Below are 19,971 nucleotides of genomic sequence, written 5' to 3'. Positions count from 1 at the left end.
TCTCACATATGGCTTATTCATTATTCCTAACCATAGGTCAAAGGTGACTCACGGTGAGAATGTCATAGGTTCCAGCTGTGAACTGTTTTTTGGGTGATGAAACGACTCCAGTTTTGGCATCGATGATGAACTTGCCGTCCTCGTTGCCGTCGACGATGCTGTACGAGAGGTCGGCGTTGGCGCCCTGGTCCAGGTCGTAGGCAAACACGCGATATATGGCAGCGCCTCGCTGCTTACGGGTGCGCTCGGGTAATCGCACCTGATACACCTTCTCGGGAAATGTGGGTTTGTTATCGTTGACATCCAAAACTTGAATCACGACCCACACGATGGTGTGTCTGGGAGAGGAACCGCCATCCGACACAGTTACCTGCACACACACAAGCAAATCGATGACGTGAAATAATCGCACAATTTCTTTTGATCAATTCCTGTGAAAAAAGTTGAAAGCAATGAAAAAGTTACCAATACTTAGCGTTAAAAATAGCAAATGCTTGCTTTACAGTATGCACGTTATGGATCGACAAAAGAAAAGTCATTTTCGGCATTATTTTCTCTCTGTAGAACGGAGTTATGCGTCATATTCATTTCTCTCTTTCATTTCCTCTTTCTGACATTTTATCCATTTCTATTTTCATTAGTAAACAAGCCCATCGATCGTCCACCAATCAGCTCGGGAGCACGTGGCCGGGGGCCAATCGGGGGACTGCGACAAACTACGAAGGAATATTTAAATGATATTATTAAAAAGACACGGTGTGTGCCATCCATCTCAAGAGGAACAACAGAACGATTAATTCAATTCATTTGATTCATTTCCTTTAGCAGCTACAGACTGATGCACCACGCCTGTACAAATTCAATCCGTCTGTCTGGGAGAAAGAGAAATAATACGATAACATAACAGATGAGAAGGCTAAGTGGAGAAAATGAGAGAGAGAAAAAATAGACGAGGGGCAATAAATGAAAAAAGCAGGGAGGTGGTAGAAAATGAGAGAGGTGTGAAATGTTTGGGTGTCAAGGGATCGCACGGTGAATAGGTAACAAGGCCAGTTACACAAGGACAAGTTTCTTCTTAAAACGCGAAATCTAATTATCACAAACATGCCAAACACCTACTCAGAAACACTCAAAACTTATTTCGCACGCATGAATTTCAAGCAGACACGTGACAGGATCTAAAGGATTCAACACATTCCAGAGTTTATGTGAAGTGAAAATTATCTGTGTTTTCTCAACGCCCATGACATTGATCTGTAATCTGGTGGTGACACAAATGAACACATGCGACAGATCTCCCCTCACACATGTGTGTCTCTCACCTCCAGGACGTGCTCTGCCTGCTGTTCGCGATCCAACTTCCGAGAGGTTGTGCTAATCAGACCTGCAAAAAAAAAACACATTTATAAATATCTGTTGACTCAACCACACGGTAATTGAAATACCAAATATTTATAGAGAGTTTCACTGAACGCACAAGCCTGGCCCGAAGTTATCTTCCGTTTGGTTTGTTGATCTTTCAAACTATTTATATTTTATTTATATTATTATTAATTTATATTCACATTTTATGGAACAATAATTAAATTAACAATTTGTTGAATTTTATTCTATGTCAACTTTATTAAATACACAATTTGTTGAATGGGTTGTGTAACTTTTTCGCATTTAAGTTTAGCCGAGTAACGGCTCCAATAATACTGGCCAGACATACTTTTTACTTGCTAGCTAACGTCATTTACTTGTTATATCTTTTGTTTGTTTTCAGAAATAATCCCCAGGGACTCTTATTCTTTGCAGATGTGTACAGGAAGTTAAATTCGGGCTTCAAAAGCGTGCATGCGCAGTAACGTTTGTTAATGCTTTGAAACCGTCTATAAAATGAACATAGGAAGCGTGTACACCTGACCCCCAGTTAACTTCCGGTTTGTGTTTGGCTAGTGTCTAATAATATAACCATTTATATTTAATTTAAATTAATATTCATTTGTATTATTGTTTTACCGTATAATAATTGTGTTAAATAAACGATTTGTTGAATGTTCATTTTATTAAATAAAACATTTGTTGAATGGGTCCTGTAGTTCGGACGCATTTAGCCAAGTAACGGTTGTTATCGGTTTCTTTTGTTTGTAACAGAAATAATCTACACGCGCTCTATTGTTTGTGAAAGTGTACATGAAGTCCAGCTGGGGTCACAAAAGTGCGCATGTGCAGTAACGTTTGTTTATGTTGTTAAGATGAAACCATCTAAAGGTTTTTAAAAAAACATTATATATCTATAAGCAACATTACTATTTTTTGGTAACACACACGAAATATAATTTCTGCTAAACGTTTGAATCAGTCACATGACACGTATGCCTCAGAGGATTGGCTAAAACAGAACAGAATGTAAAAGAGAGGGCTTTGAATCAAGTCTCAACGGCGCGGGGCACTCAGACTGTGAGAAACAAAACACGGAAGGGCAAAACAAAAGACAAATAGGAGCGAGAGGAGGGGTGACGGGGGCAAACAAAAAAGACAAAAAGTTTGTCTCCGTCTATGACATCATACCTGTAACACACACACACACACACACACACACACACACACACACACAGTCCATTTGAGGCCCCATCAGACATTCATGAATAGTTTACTGGTTCCATCGGGCTCGGGTTGTAACATCTATGGACTTCTGATCCTATCGTCATAGTAACCAAAGGATCCGTTACACAATTACCGCTCTGGACCCAAGAACCGCTGTGTGTATGTGTGTGGGAACCCAAGTCAGCATTTCGGGAAAACGGATGGATTAGAGCTCTAACGTTGGATGCTGACACGCGCGCACACACACACACACACACACACACACACACACACACACACACACACACACACACACACACACACACACACACACAATGTACATACAGTTCTTCATAAGCATTATTCAACAGCCACATATACACTCACAACTCTTTCTAACCTTATTTTAACTAACAGAAATAGATTTGCTAATGATGGTGTCTTTGTGTACGGAGCCAATCTGTGTGTGTGTGTGTGTGTGTAATGAACAGCTGCATTCATTGGAATTAGCATATTAATTAAGACAAGTGATTACATGCAATTAACTAAAATGGCAATGACACCGCCAGTATACAATATACAGACAACATACCTACACAGGCCAGTTATCTCTTCTGATAAAAAATCTGAATGAGCCATACTGCCATTGTTATCTTTTTAATCGCCACACGACCGCAGGTGAAAGTCGCATTATTTGTCCTTGTGTGTGTGTTTGTACACGTTTGTATAAACTTTGGTCATTAAAGGGCTGAACACAGAAGGTCATGCATTCCCAAGAAGCTCATTATGAAGAAAAATAACAACGAAAGTCGCTATTTTTGCGTTTGTGTGCAGGGCTGCAGGTGGAAAACTGTCCCATACAGAATCCGTGTTTGTTGATCTCAAACAAAAGAACACAAAACAGGCTCACACACGATGCATCTCTAAATCAACGATGGCCTAAAGTGACAGAGAGTGACACAATCTGGTAGAGAGACACATGGAGGGAACAGAGGGAGAAATTCATGTTGGTTTTTAAACTGCATGTTTTTCTAAACCTCACTCATATATTACAGTGAAAAATCTGTTTACTGTAGCGTGCTCCTGCATAACAACACATCTGAAGCAGCAAGCAAATAATCCACCTTAAAGTGATAGATCACCACCACATAAAACTTTGTTCTTTATTTACTCATCCTTGTGTCATTTTAAGCCGGCAGGACTTTCGATTGTCTGAAGAACACAAAAGAAGATATTTTGAAGAACGTTTAAAACCAATAAGAAAGAGTCATATACAGGTTATGAACAACATGAAGATGAATAGATGTTGGCAGAATTTTAGCTTTGGTTGAACTGTCCCTTTAAGCATGTGAGATGGGACCATGTGTTGGCCAACCATGTGCCCCTGCACCACACTTGTGAAATGTTTTAGACCTGATACATTACAGGTATAATGTGCATCTTTATAAAAGTTGTTACTCGTGATGATAAAGGACGTCGTGAGATGTTACTGCTCTACAGACAATTCATGGAAATGAAGCTTTTGATAAAACTCTGGAAGCAGCTCTATTACTGCAAATTGGCCATAATAGAGGATGATCAAAATGATTTGACGATCATTACGACGGTCATTTAAACAACCGATTCTGAACCCGCCTCAGCGGATGCGGAGAAGTCCAGTCATTGATCCCAAGGCAGGACCACTGATTCGGGAACAGTCAAACTCAAGTGTTTACATGCAGCAGATGTATAGCGCTTATTCGAGCCGAGGCATAGACAGAGCCAGCTATTCTTAATAGCTATTCTTAAAGTCTTTCATCATGTGAGAGAGAGAGACACTGTTGAGGAGACGCAGAGGGTAAAACTAGAAAGAGACAAAAGCATACGGAACGGCTTGTGATGGTGAGAATGGGAAGATGAAATGAGGGAGGAGAGGACAGGGGATAAGAAAGGGTGAGGAGGGACGGGGGGTGGAGGTGATGAGGAGCGTTAAAAACCTGCGAATGTGTAAAAGTTGCAGAGATTCAGAGGTGCAAATTACTGCTGAGACAAGCAGAAGAGAGAGAGAGAGGGAGAGAGAGAGAGAGAGAGAGAGAGAAACAAGAGATGAAAAAGGATGAGATGAATGAGACGTTTTTAAGACTTTAAAGCTGAAAGCATCATCCATCCTTGCATTTTTCATCCAATCTTTTCTACATTCATGCATTTTATCCATCCATCATTCCATCCTTGCATTCTTTTATTTTTTTAACCCTCCCTCTTTCCATACGTCCATTCATCGCTCACATTCATGCATTTTACATACATCCATCTATCCATCCTTCCCAGCTATGCATTCTTTCATTTTTCCATCCAATCCTTCATCCTTCCCAACTATGCATTAGTTTATCCAACCAACTATTCATTCACTTATCCATCGCTCTATTTATGCATTCCCTTTTTCATCATCCATTTATTTAACCCTCCACCCATGCATTATTATCTTCATCCATCCATCTATTCATCCGTCCAACCATGCAATCTTTTATTAGTTACTTCTCATCCATCCATCCTTTTTTTTATTTATTCGTTCTTATCCATCCATCCATGAATGCAATCTTTAATTTACTCACCCTCATCCCTTTAATCCATGCATTCTTCCATCCATCCATCCATCCATCCAAAAATGCAAACTTTCATCCATCCATCCATCCATCCATCCATCTAACCTTCAAATTTTGCAATCTTTTATTTATTCATCCTCATGCATGCTTTCTTTCTTTCATCCATCCATCAGTCCAACCAACCAACCAACCATGCAATATTTTATTAATTTATCCTCATCCCTACATCCATGCATGCTTTCATCCATCCATGCATTCGTTCATTCGTTCATTCATTCATTCATTCATTCATTCATTCATTCATTCATTCATTCATTCATTCATTCATCCAACAATGGAATCTTTCATCCATCCATCTATGCATTCATCCATCCAACCAACCAACCAACCAACCAACCAACCAACCAACCAACCAACCAACCAATCATGCATATTTTATTTATTCATCCACATTCTTTCATCCATCCATCAAACAATGTAATCTTTCATCCATGCATTCTTTCTTTCATCCATTCAACAATGCAATCTTTCATCCATCTATGCATCCTTTCATCGATCCATCCATGTTTTTTACTTTAATCCATATATTCCTTCATCCTTGCAATATTTGATCTATCCACCCCCCAATACTTTTTTCTTTCATTCATATATTTCTAAATACATGTACATGGATGTTTGAATGAGAACACAATCATCAGGAGCAGAATGATGCTGAGGAAGCATCTATAAAGAGCTCTGAAGTACTTAGGGGCTTAGGAAGTTTATTCAGCCGACTGTGACGTTTAGGGAGCGTGTATAAACTGCTTAGAACACAGGAGAGTTTAGGGATTTTGTTCAGGAAGCTGCGATGTTTAAGCAATGAATTTTAATACAGGACTTTCAAAACAGTGTTTAGGGAGGGTGTGCAGTTCACACGAGGGTGAGAAAATAATGTAATAATGCAAATTATCCCTTTAAGATGTCAGGGGGGTTGACACAACAAGTGAAGCTGCGTCTAGGGACCGTGTGCAAACTGCACTCTTGTGGAAGAACTAAAGATGTTTTGGTTGCAGTCACCTTCACAAACACTGGAGTGCATCATCATAATATCCTCATAACATCTGCCACCGTCCACGGTGATGATACCAACACATACATGCTGTGTTTTTCTGAGAAATGTGTCAATACGTAAACATTTCTTGGCGGCATGCAAAAACCTACGAGACAGCATGAAGCTTTCATTAACTAAACGCAAATAACAAGGTTGACATTTGCAATGCAATGCATAGCATTCCTCCCTTAACAGTCTATACAGTACACTTGAAAAAACATAATCTTGGCTACATCCGCTATGTTTTAACTTTGCTTTAAAAGGAAAATAATGAAATGACCCTTGTCTTCACCTCTAAATTCATCTTCGGGGTATCTCTCGACAGTTCTCCAGAAGCACACTCCTCTATACTTGAAATAACCCTGTTTTTCAGAGAGCAGTAATTTCATCTTGCTCGCTGTGCTTGGCATATTTGACTCAGCATCAATAATTCATGCAATCTATATACATAAACAGACAAACAAGTTTCCCAATAACAGCTCAACAAACAGAGAGGCAGTGTGCGTGTGCCAGATATATGGTTGCGTATCATTTTTGTCACACACACACCCACACAATGAAAAGCAATGAGGCCGAAGAGCTTTGTCTAGACGTTGGCAGGTGATCGGGTGATTCGGGCCTTGATCTGTCTGATTAACATTCAGACATCTTGTAAGACCCGAGTTCAACACTACTTTAGATCAAATGATACAAAGAATAGATCGATAGAGCACAACGTGGAAGAAACAGTTATATTTAGACCGACAATCAGACTTAAAACTTAGTTATGAGACAGAGAGAGACAGACAGAAATACATACAGAAAGACTGACAGACAGACACAGAGAGACATACGTGTTTTATGATTACTTTGTGTATATGACAGAAAATATATATATTTAGAGACAGGTAGAAAGACAGACAGGTAGACAGCATATTTTATATCTATCCTATTTGTACATGACAGACAAAAAACAGATGAGAGAGACGGAGAGAAAGACAGTCCAAATGACGCAGAAATACAGACAGACAGATGGAAAGACAACTGAAAGTCAAAAAGACAGACAGACAGGTAGATAGATAGCATGTGTAATGTTTATTCTATTTGTAAATGACAGAAAAAGAACTGAAAAACAGACAAAAAGATATAAAGACAGTGAGATAACCAGAGACAGATAGATCAAATGAAACAAAAAATACAGACAGACAGAAAAATGGAAAGACAGATAAATGGAGACAGACATAAAGACAGACAGCTTGCTATATTTGGACATGAAAATACAAACATACAAATGGACAGAAAGACAAAAAAACTGAGACAGACAGAAACATATATAGACAGACAGGTAGGTAGAAAACAAATAGTTTTCAGACAGATGCAAAGAGAGACAGATCAAATTACAGAAAGACAGACAGACAGACAAAAAGTTAGAAAGATGCAAGACGGCTAAGTGCACACAGATAGAAAGACAGACAGAAAAACAAATAGACAGACAAAAAGATAGAGAGAAAGACAGAGAGACAGACAGATCAAATGAAGAGAAATACAGACAGACAGACGCACGTACACACGTGCACAAACAAACAAACACACACACACACACAGAAAGATGGAAAGACAGATAAATGGAGACAGATGTAAAGACAGACAGCTTCCTATATTTGGACATGAAAATACAAAAACAAATAGACAGACAAAAAGATAGAAAGACAGAGAGACAGACAGACCAAATGAAACAGGAATACAGACTGACAGACAGATGCACGTACACACAGACACTCACAGAAAGATGGAAAGACAGGTAAATGGAGACAGCCGTAAAGACAGACAGCTTCCTTTGGGGACACCATAAACAAACAAATAGACAGAAAGACAAAATACAGAGATGGACAGATGGACAGACATGTAGAAAGATGTTGTATGATATCTCTGTGTACATTTACTGTATGTATGTGTGTATTGGTCAGTGATTTATACGTTCGATAACGATGCATTTAACTGGACTGTTTTCCAGAAGGATCTACAGACGGTGGCCTGTGATTTATCTGTAACTGCAAAGATGAAAAAGGTTTCCACCACACACGCAAAGACAGACAAAAGACAGGAACAAACTGATGCGCTTTCAGTTTTTCATAAAATACAGTTCTCTGCGTCATGGAAACAGGCACCTCATATCTAACCATGCAACACTTTCTGATCTCTCTCTCTCCCTCTCACTGCCTGTTGTCTGTCTGACAGACTGACCTTCTCTGACCTTTATAAAGTTTTTAATTAGTGTCTGAGCTTCTTGCTGACATGCACTGTGGGGTATGTGGCTGCAGGAAGGGCCTGTGGCAATGAAATTAATATGTCAATCAAAGGATGCTGCGCCGGCCAATCAGCGCCCTGGATTTACAGAGTGCTCGAGCGATGATGTCATAATGCGGTTGACTTAAGAACTCGCACAACCCAGATGCACATACATATTTAAATGCTTGAATTTAAATACCGAAGAATTAGCTTTATCTGGACTGCGGAGACTTCGTTTTTGCTTACACCAGTAAAAATACAAACATTTTTACAACTATCGTTTTTTTTTCCTTTGGGAGAAAATACAAGTTTTAAATAAATACAACCATTCAGCACCGCGTAAAACATTTTAGTTTTCTATTTCTGTCACGTGAGATGCGGTTTGATGAACGAGACACTAACCGGTGCGAGGGTTGATGCTGAAGAAGTTCTGCGGGTTGCCGCTGGAGATGCGGAACGAAAGGCGGGGCTCGGTTTCCGTGGCGTCGGGGTCTTGCGCATGAATCTGAATGACGGATTGGTCCTTCGGGGAGTTTTCCGGTATGGTGGCGTGATACATTGGTTCGGATGTGATGGGGGCGTTATCATTAACATCTTCGACCTGTTCAAACACACACATGCAAACTTTATAGTCTGGGAGTTTAATTACAACAGACACTTTACTTACATCAGAAAAGAAACAAATACACGCTCATATTTACCTGTATGTACACCTGCAGCGCCGCCGACTGAGGAACCACGCCCAGATCTGTGGCGTACACCGTCAGCCAATAGGAGTCCTGCGTCTCTCGATCTAACAGATCGGTGGTGTAGATCACACCTGCAAACCCACAAAAATAAGTCACAAATGTGATTTTAATGATTCATTCTGTGTGTGTTTGTGTACACGTGAGAACGCAACTGAAGCTCAAGATCAATCAGAAGGTCACATCCATACGACATGTATACGGCAAACACAGATCACATTCGGAATGACAGACGAACCAAAAACGAAATAAAATCCTGACCCTCAGACCTCAGCGACAGCCCAACATTAAAACTTTCCACCTAACCGTAAATTGAGGCCTTCGGTGTCTGGAATAAAAAATTACAAAACGGCTGTGGTCAGAATAACTAAACAAGAGAAAAACACTTCATTGTTGAGCACAAATTCCTCACAAACAACACGACTTTGCTCTGCAGGGAATGCTGATGCCGCTTAAAAATAAAAATTTGAGATACTGTACGGTCATCGGGGTTTATATGGTATTGCAAAACACTAGTGAAAAATAATATCATGTACACAACTGCGCAAGGCGCTTTTTTGGTTTATGATTCTTTTGTAAATGATCACGATGCTTAAATAATTGTACATTATTACAGAATCATATGTGACCCTGGATCACAAAACCAGTCTTAAGTAGCTCGGGAACATTTTGAGTAAATGCCAAAAATACATTGTGCGGGTCAAAATGATTTTTTTTCTTTTATGCCAAAAATCATTAGGATATTAAGTAAAGATCATGTTCCATTAAAATATTTTGTAAATTTCCAACCCAAAATAAATAAAAACTTTATTTTTGTGAGTGGATGGCCTGCTACAGCGCTTCTGGTTAATAACTTCAATGGCAATTTTCTCAATATTTAGATTCTTTGTACCCTTTGATTCTAGAGTTTAAAACTGTTGTATCTCCAGCAGATATTGTCCTATCCTAACAACCCATATGTAAAAAAAACCTCCATTATTCGGCTTTCAGATGATGTAAAAATCTTAATTTTGAAAAACTTACCCATAAGACTGGTTGTCAAGGGTATATATTTTTGCTCTCAATTACATAATACTTGCAATGTATTGTTTATATAAACATATAAAAAATCTGGCTAAAGACTAATTTTCAATTGATATAATTTAATGCACACATACTTCAGCTTAAGGTTTCATAGTAAGATTCTGCCAGATAACAAACACCATACAGTCTGGGCTTCAGTGTGTGTGTGTGAACACATGTGCAACATTAATAATTCAGTGTGTTAGCCTGTAGGATTCATAAAATCCTTTAGTTCATTGTGATAGAGTGAGAGGACATGTAATATATTCAGAACACCAGCAGAACTGCCTCGGGAACCTCGCAACCACAGAAGTCGCCGAGATGGAGAGAAAAGAGGAGCGAAAGCAAGTGAGTGAGCTCGAGAGACAGAGAGAGAGAGAGTGTCGTTCTCTCTGAGGTAATATAAACTCACTTTAGCCAATATGAGACACAGATTGGAAGTCCAGGCTCGACGAACCGTCCTATAACAGGCTCGACGAACCGTCCTATAATGTCACACAATTTACCACAAACCAGCTCATTCAGCTGCATTACACACACACAACCTCACAAAACTGTGTCAATAATGTCACACCAAATATATAAATATTCACCTATATGAGCTTTATCCCTAAAAGACAGTCTTTTGCTTTATTACAAGGACCAAATATTTTAAGTACAAACTGTTTTTACAACTAAGCGAATATCCCCAGAGGTGGGTTCTGTCATATTTACCTTTACTTCTGGAGACACTTATGTCCACAAATCTATAGTTAAATAGATAGAGAGAGAGAGAGAGAGAGAGAGAGAGAGAGAGAGCGAAAGAGAGAGACAGAGAAAGAGAGATATGTATATATATCTATAGAGAGAGAGAGAGAGAGAGAGAGAGAGAGAGAGAGAGAGAGCGAAAGAGAAAGACAGAGAAAGATATATATATATATATATATATATATATATATATATATATAGAGAGAGAGAGAGAGAGAGAGACGGAGAGAGAGAGACGGAGAGAGAGAGACGGAGAGAGACAGAGAGAGACAGAGAGAGAGAGAGAGAGAGACAGAGAGAGAGACAGAGAGAGAGAGAGAGAGAGAGAGAGAGAGAGAGAGAGAGAGAGAGAGAGAGAGAGACGGAGAGAGACGGAGAGAGAGAGAGAGAGAGAGAGAGAGAGAGAGAGAGAGAGAGTGAGAACGCAAGCATGTGTACATTGGGAGATTATTTAGCTTTCTCTTCAGTAGTTGTGTTCCTTCTGTCTGACCTAGAAAAGAACAATACGAGTGGAAGAAAGTGATATCATTGGTATAATCTCAGAAATCAAATATTAACGAGACGCCAATTATCTACATCCTGCCCTTCACAGCATCCATCCATTTACTGTAATGGTGTGTGTGTGTTGCAGCTCAAAAGCCCCAGTCTGTATACACTTTCATCATTATTCAGCACGAAATAAATCTTACAGAATAAATACAACATGAGGGCAAGCAGATAATGACAGAATTGTCACAACTTGAGTGAACCGTTCCTTTAATCTTTAACTCTTTCCACGCCATCTTTTTTTTTAAAGTTGCCAGATTTTTTCATTACTTTCACAACACGTATGGCATCCAGAATATTTTTCTTCGTTGTTGCTTAACATCTTCAACTATTTTGATAAGATGAAGTAACAAAAAACAATAGTGAGTTATTACAAAATGAACGTATATCAAATGAAACATTTATGCTTTCAAAAATGATTTTTGTATTTCATTATATGTCCATATATTGAGAAACTGCAAAAACGTACAATTTAAATTTTTCTATATTTTAATTTTGCCTGTTCAAAAATACACCAATTTGTACAAACAGCAGTGCAAATGATGCTTTTCGTCAAAACATTCACCCAGATCTGAGAACAATGATCATAACAGACTATATTTATGTTTTTGGATCTGAAGATGCATAACTGCGCCCACTACTGTATAACACGGAAAACATCGGAAAAATTCAACTATGGCGAGATAGTGTTGTGTCATAAATGCCAGAAAATGAGAAAGAGTCAAAGGGGAATGGTCTATTGCAAACAAGGTGTGGTGTTCCGCGTGAAAGAAAATAGTCGTTTAATTAGATACATCTGTAGTGATCAGATACGGATGTCGTGACACATCATATTCTATCATTCAAAAACGGATTTTTAACCCAGCAACCCAAATAAAGATCAGATACCAGATCCTGAAACTGACAAGTGTTCCCTCCATAATAAACATAGCAACAAACACACACGTGTGATCCAGACGTACTAAATATATCAAGTTTATTTGAAGTTAAATAAAGCCAATTAACACAAGCAGAACAAGTGTGTGTGTTAGAGGTATTTTCTCACAGTGTGTGTGTGTGTGTGTGTTAGGTCTGTTTGTGAGACAAAGCGTAGGAGGTTCATTGCCTGTCTGGGTAGAGCAGCTCGCATGTGTGTGTTTGACAGAAAGGCAGATTCACGGATCCAGACGTATCAAAATGTCCCTGTGGTTTTTAAAGAAAGCTGTTAGCAAGGTGATGACAAGAACCAGACTTCATTATCTTCCAAACACAACCTCACAACAGGCGAATCGCACAACGTCACTGCCATGCCAAACACCAGCAGGGCAAACTCAAAACCACACAACTAAATGACACAATGTCAGAATTACATAATGCAGTTTTCTCAACAATAATTTCCACAATATTTATTAATAACATTTAAAAACAAAGTGGACCAAACTGTAACAAAATGGGATTCCAAGAAAAACCCCAGAAAGGGTCCAGAAAATATCATCACATAACCCCAATGTTATCAGCCCTTCACTGGCTACACATTAAGTATCATATTGACTTTAAAGTTCTTTTAATCACTTATAAAGCTTTAAAGGGTTTAACCCCTAACTACCTAACAGAGCTTCTATCACACTACAACCCATCACGCTCTCCCAAGGTCTCAAAACTCAGGACTTTTGAATAACTAAATCCACCAAAAGGGGTCGAGCTTTCTCATACGTAGCACCTAAACTCTGGAAAAGCCTTCCCGACGATACTCGAGGATCAGACACACTCGCCCAATTTAAATCTAGATTAAAGACACATCTTTACAGCCAAGCATTCACTTAATGCAAAATATGCTAAATAAACCACGAGAGACTGCATTTATAAGATATTATTTACTATTTAACTTGTTATATGAACACCATGCACTGTGTGTTACCTCTTTTGTGTTTTTCTTATTTTCTCCTGTAAAGCTGCTTTGGAACAATGCACATTGTGAAAAGCGCTATATAAATAAAATTGAATTGAATTGAAAGGCCGAGAAAAGATGGCGTTAGTTTTTAAATAGGAATAAAAAACATAGTGTTTCAAAAGTGTTTTTGATGCCATAGAAGAACCTTTTGGTTCCATATGGTACCTTTAACATCCCAACCTTTCTGTTTCTTCGTGGAACCAAAAAATGATTATTCAATGGAATCGCTGTGAAGAACTTTTTAAGCACCTTTATTTTTTATTATAAGAGTTTGCAAAGGTAACTGTGACAGGAACAAATTCCATTTTTAGAAGCTCACTTATAATGCAAGTCAAATTTTCCTGCACCAAACCGAGTCACAAATCACAATTCTGCCTAAATGACAATTTGCCACATTCTCGCTTCTCACAATTTGAAATAAACACTGTTTCGACTACATTTAAGACCTGAAAATGACCTGAAACGAATAACGAATGTAAATTTTGGGTCCTTTAGCAAAGCCATCTGAAGATAACTGCTGTATACGAAAGTATAAATCAAACTATTTCTTTTCAAAGGAGCAAAGATGGTCTTGTTTTCCATACGCCCTCGCAGGCTTTTTCCAAAACACAGACTGCAGCAACACATCATCTGTTCCAGGAGAAAAATCGAAGAATTTTCCTCTGTGCTTTGAAATACTGCCAGATATTTCTGTTTTTTCACTGAACACCAGAAAGCTCTGGGACTATGAACAAAACATCTAACTGTAGACAACAAGATGAAAAAGAAGAGAAAATTCAGCCAGCCAGCTCACACGAGGGCATCTCCTCCATCCTCGGAGAGAAACCTACAGCAGGGCTGGATTAAAACCATTTTAATAGGTAGTGCTTTAGCGATATATTAAGGACACAGAGACCCGGCTTGGACATAACATCTGTTTAGTCATTCAAAGGAACATAGACAGAAATGAGGACTTCCCGGAAAATGACAAAACTTCTGGTTGATGTCAAGAGGGTTTTTGGGTCACTACGGACTGCCATCAGACCGGAAGACATATTCCCGGGGGTGCAGCCATGCATTAGTGCATGCTCATGGATGTTAGTCAGGGTAACCGGCATATTTAATGTGATTTAATTGAAAGGGAGGCTGTGGGAGATAGCGCGGTCTGTATAGACATGGGAGAAATATGAGCCGCATTAACATCTCGACCTCTGGCGTCAATTCGCAAGCATGTCTGCCAGTCAGAGGTATTCTTTTATGTGTTTTACAGTAAAAATTAGCCAGACGGATCAATTGAGAAATATGTATTTATTTAATTGTTTTATAATGTTTATTTAATTTTCCCCGTAAAGCTGCTTTGGAACAAAGCACATTGTGAAAAGCGCTATATAAATAAAATTGAATTGAATTGAATGTGCGTATAAAGAAAGTCATTTCTATAGTAAAAAGAATAAATTCATATATCATTTATATAATTTCTATAGTGCTTTTTCACAGTTTTGCATTGATGCGAAGCAGTTGTCCAGAAAACACAATGTTGAAAAGTACAGATCAAGAGATTACGAAGACTAAAAATACTAAAACATTTCTGTTTACGGAAATCAATTTTTTTTATGAAAAGCGAAACTAAAATACTTTAAGCTGATGCAATAGATAAAAATAACCAAAAATAAATTTACATTTAACTTGTATAGCAACATAAAAGACAAACAAATAAACAACGACAAAAGCACATAATAGAATTGGTAAAATATAAGAATAATTTAAAACCTACAAAATAAAAGTTAATTTATAATATTAATAATGAGATTTATGAGTCAACAATAATAAACAATAACTCATACATAGAAAAACTACGAATAAAAAAAATAATACAAGTATAAAAACTATTCTATGTCTTCCTTAAGATGAACATTAGCAATACAATATAATAATTCATAATAATATTTGAAGAAAGTATGTAGAATTTAATCAAACACTTTTATTGATGTCCTTCTTAAACCTATTACCTATTAAATCATTGTTAGTCACCTCTTATATTTGTAACTGGGTTTTGAAAATATCTAACCAATAAAAAGTATTTAAAGTGCTTGTCAAGTTTGTCATTATACAGTGTATACGGTATGTATGCATAAGGATATTGTGTATTCATTATGCGAATGAAATAAAAGTTGACTTAAATAAAAGATCACATTGCAAGTGTGTATTGTGAGTCTGTTGTGTGTTCAGAACACGTCATCTTGCATTTAGTGCTGCTTCATCAGACGTATATCGAAAACTCCTACGCGTACTTGGCAAAAAACAAAACAAGAGAGAGACAAACGCAAGACACAAAGACGAAAAAGTCCGAAAGAATCAAAAGAAAACAGACAATGAAGGACAAAACACAGAAAGGGTTTAATTGAGTCTGTCATTTCGGTGAGCTCACCGCGTTCCTCCTGTTAGTGTGCAACTATATATAGGACCGCAGGCCTTGTGGGGTTTTACACGGCAGCAGAGAGACTTTCATCCGATCACATCAGGTTACGTGAACCTACCATTGAACCTTTGCGAGACGGTGACGTGGGAATCGGAGGAAAATGAGCGGGGACAGGTGTATGACGTCGCTCTGTGTCAAGTTTATGCGACTGGCGGCGTACTTTCAGCATCTGACAAGATGTGATGTGACTTGCATTTGACCGCAAATAAAACCATATCAACTAGACAGCCTTCTTCATTATCACACAGGTGTAGGTGTGTTTAGGGTCAATTTAAATGTGCAACCTGCTTATAATGCCCCAAAATGCTGTGTGAGTAGTCAACTCAGAAAGATTTGCTGCACAGCCACTGGATCTTGGACCTAAACACCCAAAAAACCCAACAGTGCTTTTGCAATAAACAGTCGGGAAGCCGTGATTATGTTCAACCTTTGTCCCAGAGCGTTTACACGCAATAGAGGACAACACAAAATAGCACACTTTCCATCAGAGCCTAAACCGGTCAATCAAACCCATTGATCACTGTAATTGAGGTTATTACGTCTCTGTACGGTTCTCCACGGTTCTGTTCTGCTAAAACCAGAACAAACGGCTACAGAAAACAAGCAGACATGGCGAGTCATTAGAGGACAATGATTCCTCAGTAAATACGCTTGGAGCTTGTAGTTGACAGAGCGGATTGACTTCACATGTTCTCCAGTGGGACCTTCCTGAAAACTATGACGATCTCTGATGAGGTTATTCATTTTTCCAATACATTTTTCATTTAAAGGATTATTCCAATGTAACGCATCTGTGGCACTGCTGTCGCTTACCAACTCTTTGCCATGCCCGGCTTAAAATATGTATTTCCACACAAGAACTTCAAGTCAAATAAAATACTGTTCTTCTTCAAAAGGATCTATGTTGACTCCAAAATCGATGTTTACTTGCTAAACCGGGGTGAGATCTGGTTTAGCCACAGTTTAATCATGATATTTGCTGTTAAACCCTGGTTATACAATCAGTTCACCAAAAAAAATGACTTTTACTATAATAAACCATCGTTGATTTACGTTTTATGAAAAAATACGACCTTCACATTCATTCGGCCTAATAGAAACATATGGTAAGTGAATTACTGTTCGTTTCAATTCTTACATCCATAGTGCACTAATGTGCATTCGTAAAACTGAACAAATCTAATTTCGTTTTATGTTAAGTTGTAAATAACCTAGAATATTCCTTGGTCCTGCGGTAGTAAAGGATCTAGGCGGCTAACAGCAGGCCGTGGTTGTTTCACCAGCGAGGAAAGCACTTAACCCTCAGGATGCTCCACGGGGACCGACTGCGCAATTACAGCACTGTAAGTCCCTGCAGATAAAGAGCGTCTGTTCACTGGCGGGAATAATGAGCGCCGGCTTTGTTTTAAACTATTTGTGTTCGGCATTTCTTATGTTCTCGACTTCTGGTTTGTGTTGCACGTTCACGTGAATGCAGAAAATTGGCAATAGCGCGCACGTTTGACTGAGGTTTCGGGTCCAGATTGAATTTCCTTTTGTGTACCTGCTCTCTAAATTGCTTTCTAAGTCGCGATTGCATGTACAAAGACACGTGTGAAGTATGTCCTTTCAGCATGTGTGTGTGCTCTTTAAGCTGTAATTGCATCTGTAGAGTTGCTCTCGGTCTCGGGGTGATTTATGGCTGACGCCAGCACGCGGCTAACAAGGGCAATAAATTCACCCACTCGCTACTGCAAAATGTGGGTGTGCGGATGCATGTGTATCCGTGGGTATTTACAAACATGCAATTATGTCATGCTGCGTATAACGCATAAACTACCCTGCGCCCTCATTCTTTCCATCAAAAGAATAGACACACATACACACCCCACACAGGAACAGCTGTATGCAAACATTTGGATAGACTCATCATTGGAATATTGACTGGTGAGCGACACAGACTAGATGACCTTTGACACCGGTGTCTTAACCTTCGGCCCCTGAGGATCCGATGACCCTCAGCCAGGATCTACGTGCATGCATATAGATGAAACTCTTTCTTGTGAAAGAAAGAAGGACTGCTTAGCATCTATAGCTATAAACTATCCAGAAAGCTTGAAGTTTGACGTCTAACCCTCAAATCTTACCCATAATATAGCCTACAAAAAGTCAACCATAAAATAAAATCGTAAGGCTGTAGGGATATTTTTGAGCCGCTTGCTGCACCAAACAGAATTGCAAAAATTATGATGCTTTTCCAACACAATATACAGGTAGATCCATCTCTAACTCACATCATCGGTTGAGCCAATGTTCCTTTATCGAGCGCCGCAATTCAGTCTGGTGCTGCTAGAGGAAGAAGGAAAAAACTGAAACTGCAGTTTTAAGTATTACCTTAAGCATCATCAGTAACTGCTGCAACACTTCCAGAAAAACTGCTGATGCATTTGTCTACGCGATAGTTCACCCAAAAATAAAAATGTTCAGATTGTGGAACATCTGGAAATCGTTAAAGCCTGAGGTGTGATGTTCTCCAACACTCATGGAGGGACTTTGATCCGCCTGCAGGCATGACACAAATCTCTCCGATCCGCACCTAGACTTGTCTTTGTTGTCGTCAGTGCGTTTAAAAAGAACAAGACGATTGTTCTGTACCTGTATGTTTTTGATTCGTGCCCTTTCTAAAGGCCAGTGTGAACTCTCTCGTGTCAGTCTTTAAAGAGATGAGCCGACTTTCCCTGCTTTACCTCGTCTTACCGACTCTCTCTTTCCACGGAAAGGTGAAAGTCCACAGTAGATCCGAGGGTCGTTTTGAAACCTCCAGATCATTTTCAGGGTGAGTGCACACACTCTCTGCCCTATGGACCCCAAACTCTTTCATCCGATTTTTTATCCTTTCCTCTCAAACATCTCTGTTCACATGACGTGTCGAGCCTCGTCGACCTCATCTCCTTAAACAATAACATACACAGTCATCAAACACCTTCCTTTATACCTCACTCTTCTATATTAGTGTTTATTGTACCTCTAAAACACCTAGCAGCCTGTCAGACATCACACCCACGTTCATGTATACTTGATCTGAGCTCTGTGGAGTCTGAGCCACTACACAAACAGGTTAATTCAGGCACCAGATATTTACCTTTCCAGAAAGAAATGTGAGCGAGGCAACACACATCATCGTGACACCAGAGCATCAGCCAAGATATTCTGAGTGATGCGGTTGCTAGAGTGTGAGTGGTTGCTAGGGTATTCTAGGTGGTTGCTAGGTAGTTTCTTATTAGCTGAAGTCAAACAACCTAAATCTCTGTGATATACTCTAGGTCTCTAGACAAGACAGCATGACTATTGATTTCTTGCCGAGTATTTACAGTCTTGTTTTCCAGTACAAATATCGCGACATTGTTAAATTAAAATGCGTGAGATGAAATTTTCTTAGGTATTTTCTCTTGTTTTGAGCATAAACTTGCTTAATTTCAATTTGTCAGAAAACTAAATATCTTGGGTCATTTTGCTTCAAGTAAATGTATCTTGATTTAATTTTTTTTATAAATTTGTACTTGAAAACTATAAAACCATAGATATAGAGTAAAATATGTTTTTTATATGAGATTTATTAAACAATTTATCATTCACAAAGTAAAAAGATTAGGTCTGATTGCATCAGAAATACTACCACCACATTACATTTTATAACCACACACACACACACAAATTCTGCATAAATAAATAACCATTCTTAAATCAAGATATATTTTCTTGTTTTCCATCAAATAAATAAATGCATTTACTGTATAGTAACAAGTTTATGCATAAAATATGGAAAATAATGACGTGAGGAGGACAAAATACACACCAAGGATTAATACTTCAGACTCGAGGTTTGTTCAAATGTATAATCCCAAGTATTTGCAGTAATAAGTGATTATAAAAAAGCACAATAAACAAATTTAAAAAAGTGTCATTCAACGATTCAGGCGCCCAGTGTCAAC

The 19,971-nt window shown here is 38.6% G+C and overlaps 1 protein-coding gene across 1 annotated transcript in view; it reads right to left on the bottom strand.

Annotated features, from left to right (window-relative positions):
* Window positions 1-19,971, bottom strand: part of fat3a (FAT atypical cadherin 3a) — a gene marked incomplete at both ends in the record, with an annotated part of 50,793 nt that overhangs the window by 26,992 nt on the left and 3,830 nt on the right. The window contains 4 exons of the mRNA XM_079480688.1: window positions 53-370; window positions 1,323-1,384; window positions 8,914-9,112; window positions 9,213-9,331. Of these exons, the coding sequence (XP_079336814.1) occupies window positions 53-370; window positions 1,323-1,384; window positions 8,914-9,112; window positions 9,213-9,331 (698 nt within the window). The remainder of the gene's footprint in view (window positions 1-52; window positions 371-1,322; window positions 1,385-8,913; window positions 9,113-9,212; window positions 9,332-19,971) is intronic.

The sequence above is a fragment of the Barbatula barbatula genome (genome assembly GCF_947034865.1).
Source record: "Barbatula barbatula genome assembly, chromosome: 19".
NCBI classification, from domain to species: domain Eukaryota; kingdom Metazoa; phylum Chordata; class Actinopteri; order Cypriniformes; family Nemacheilidae; genus Barbatula; species Barbatula barbatula.
This window is presented reverse-complemented; position numbering and strand designations above follow the sequence as displayed.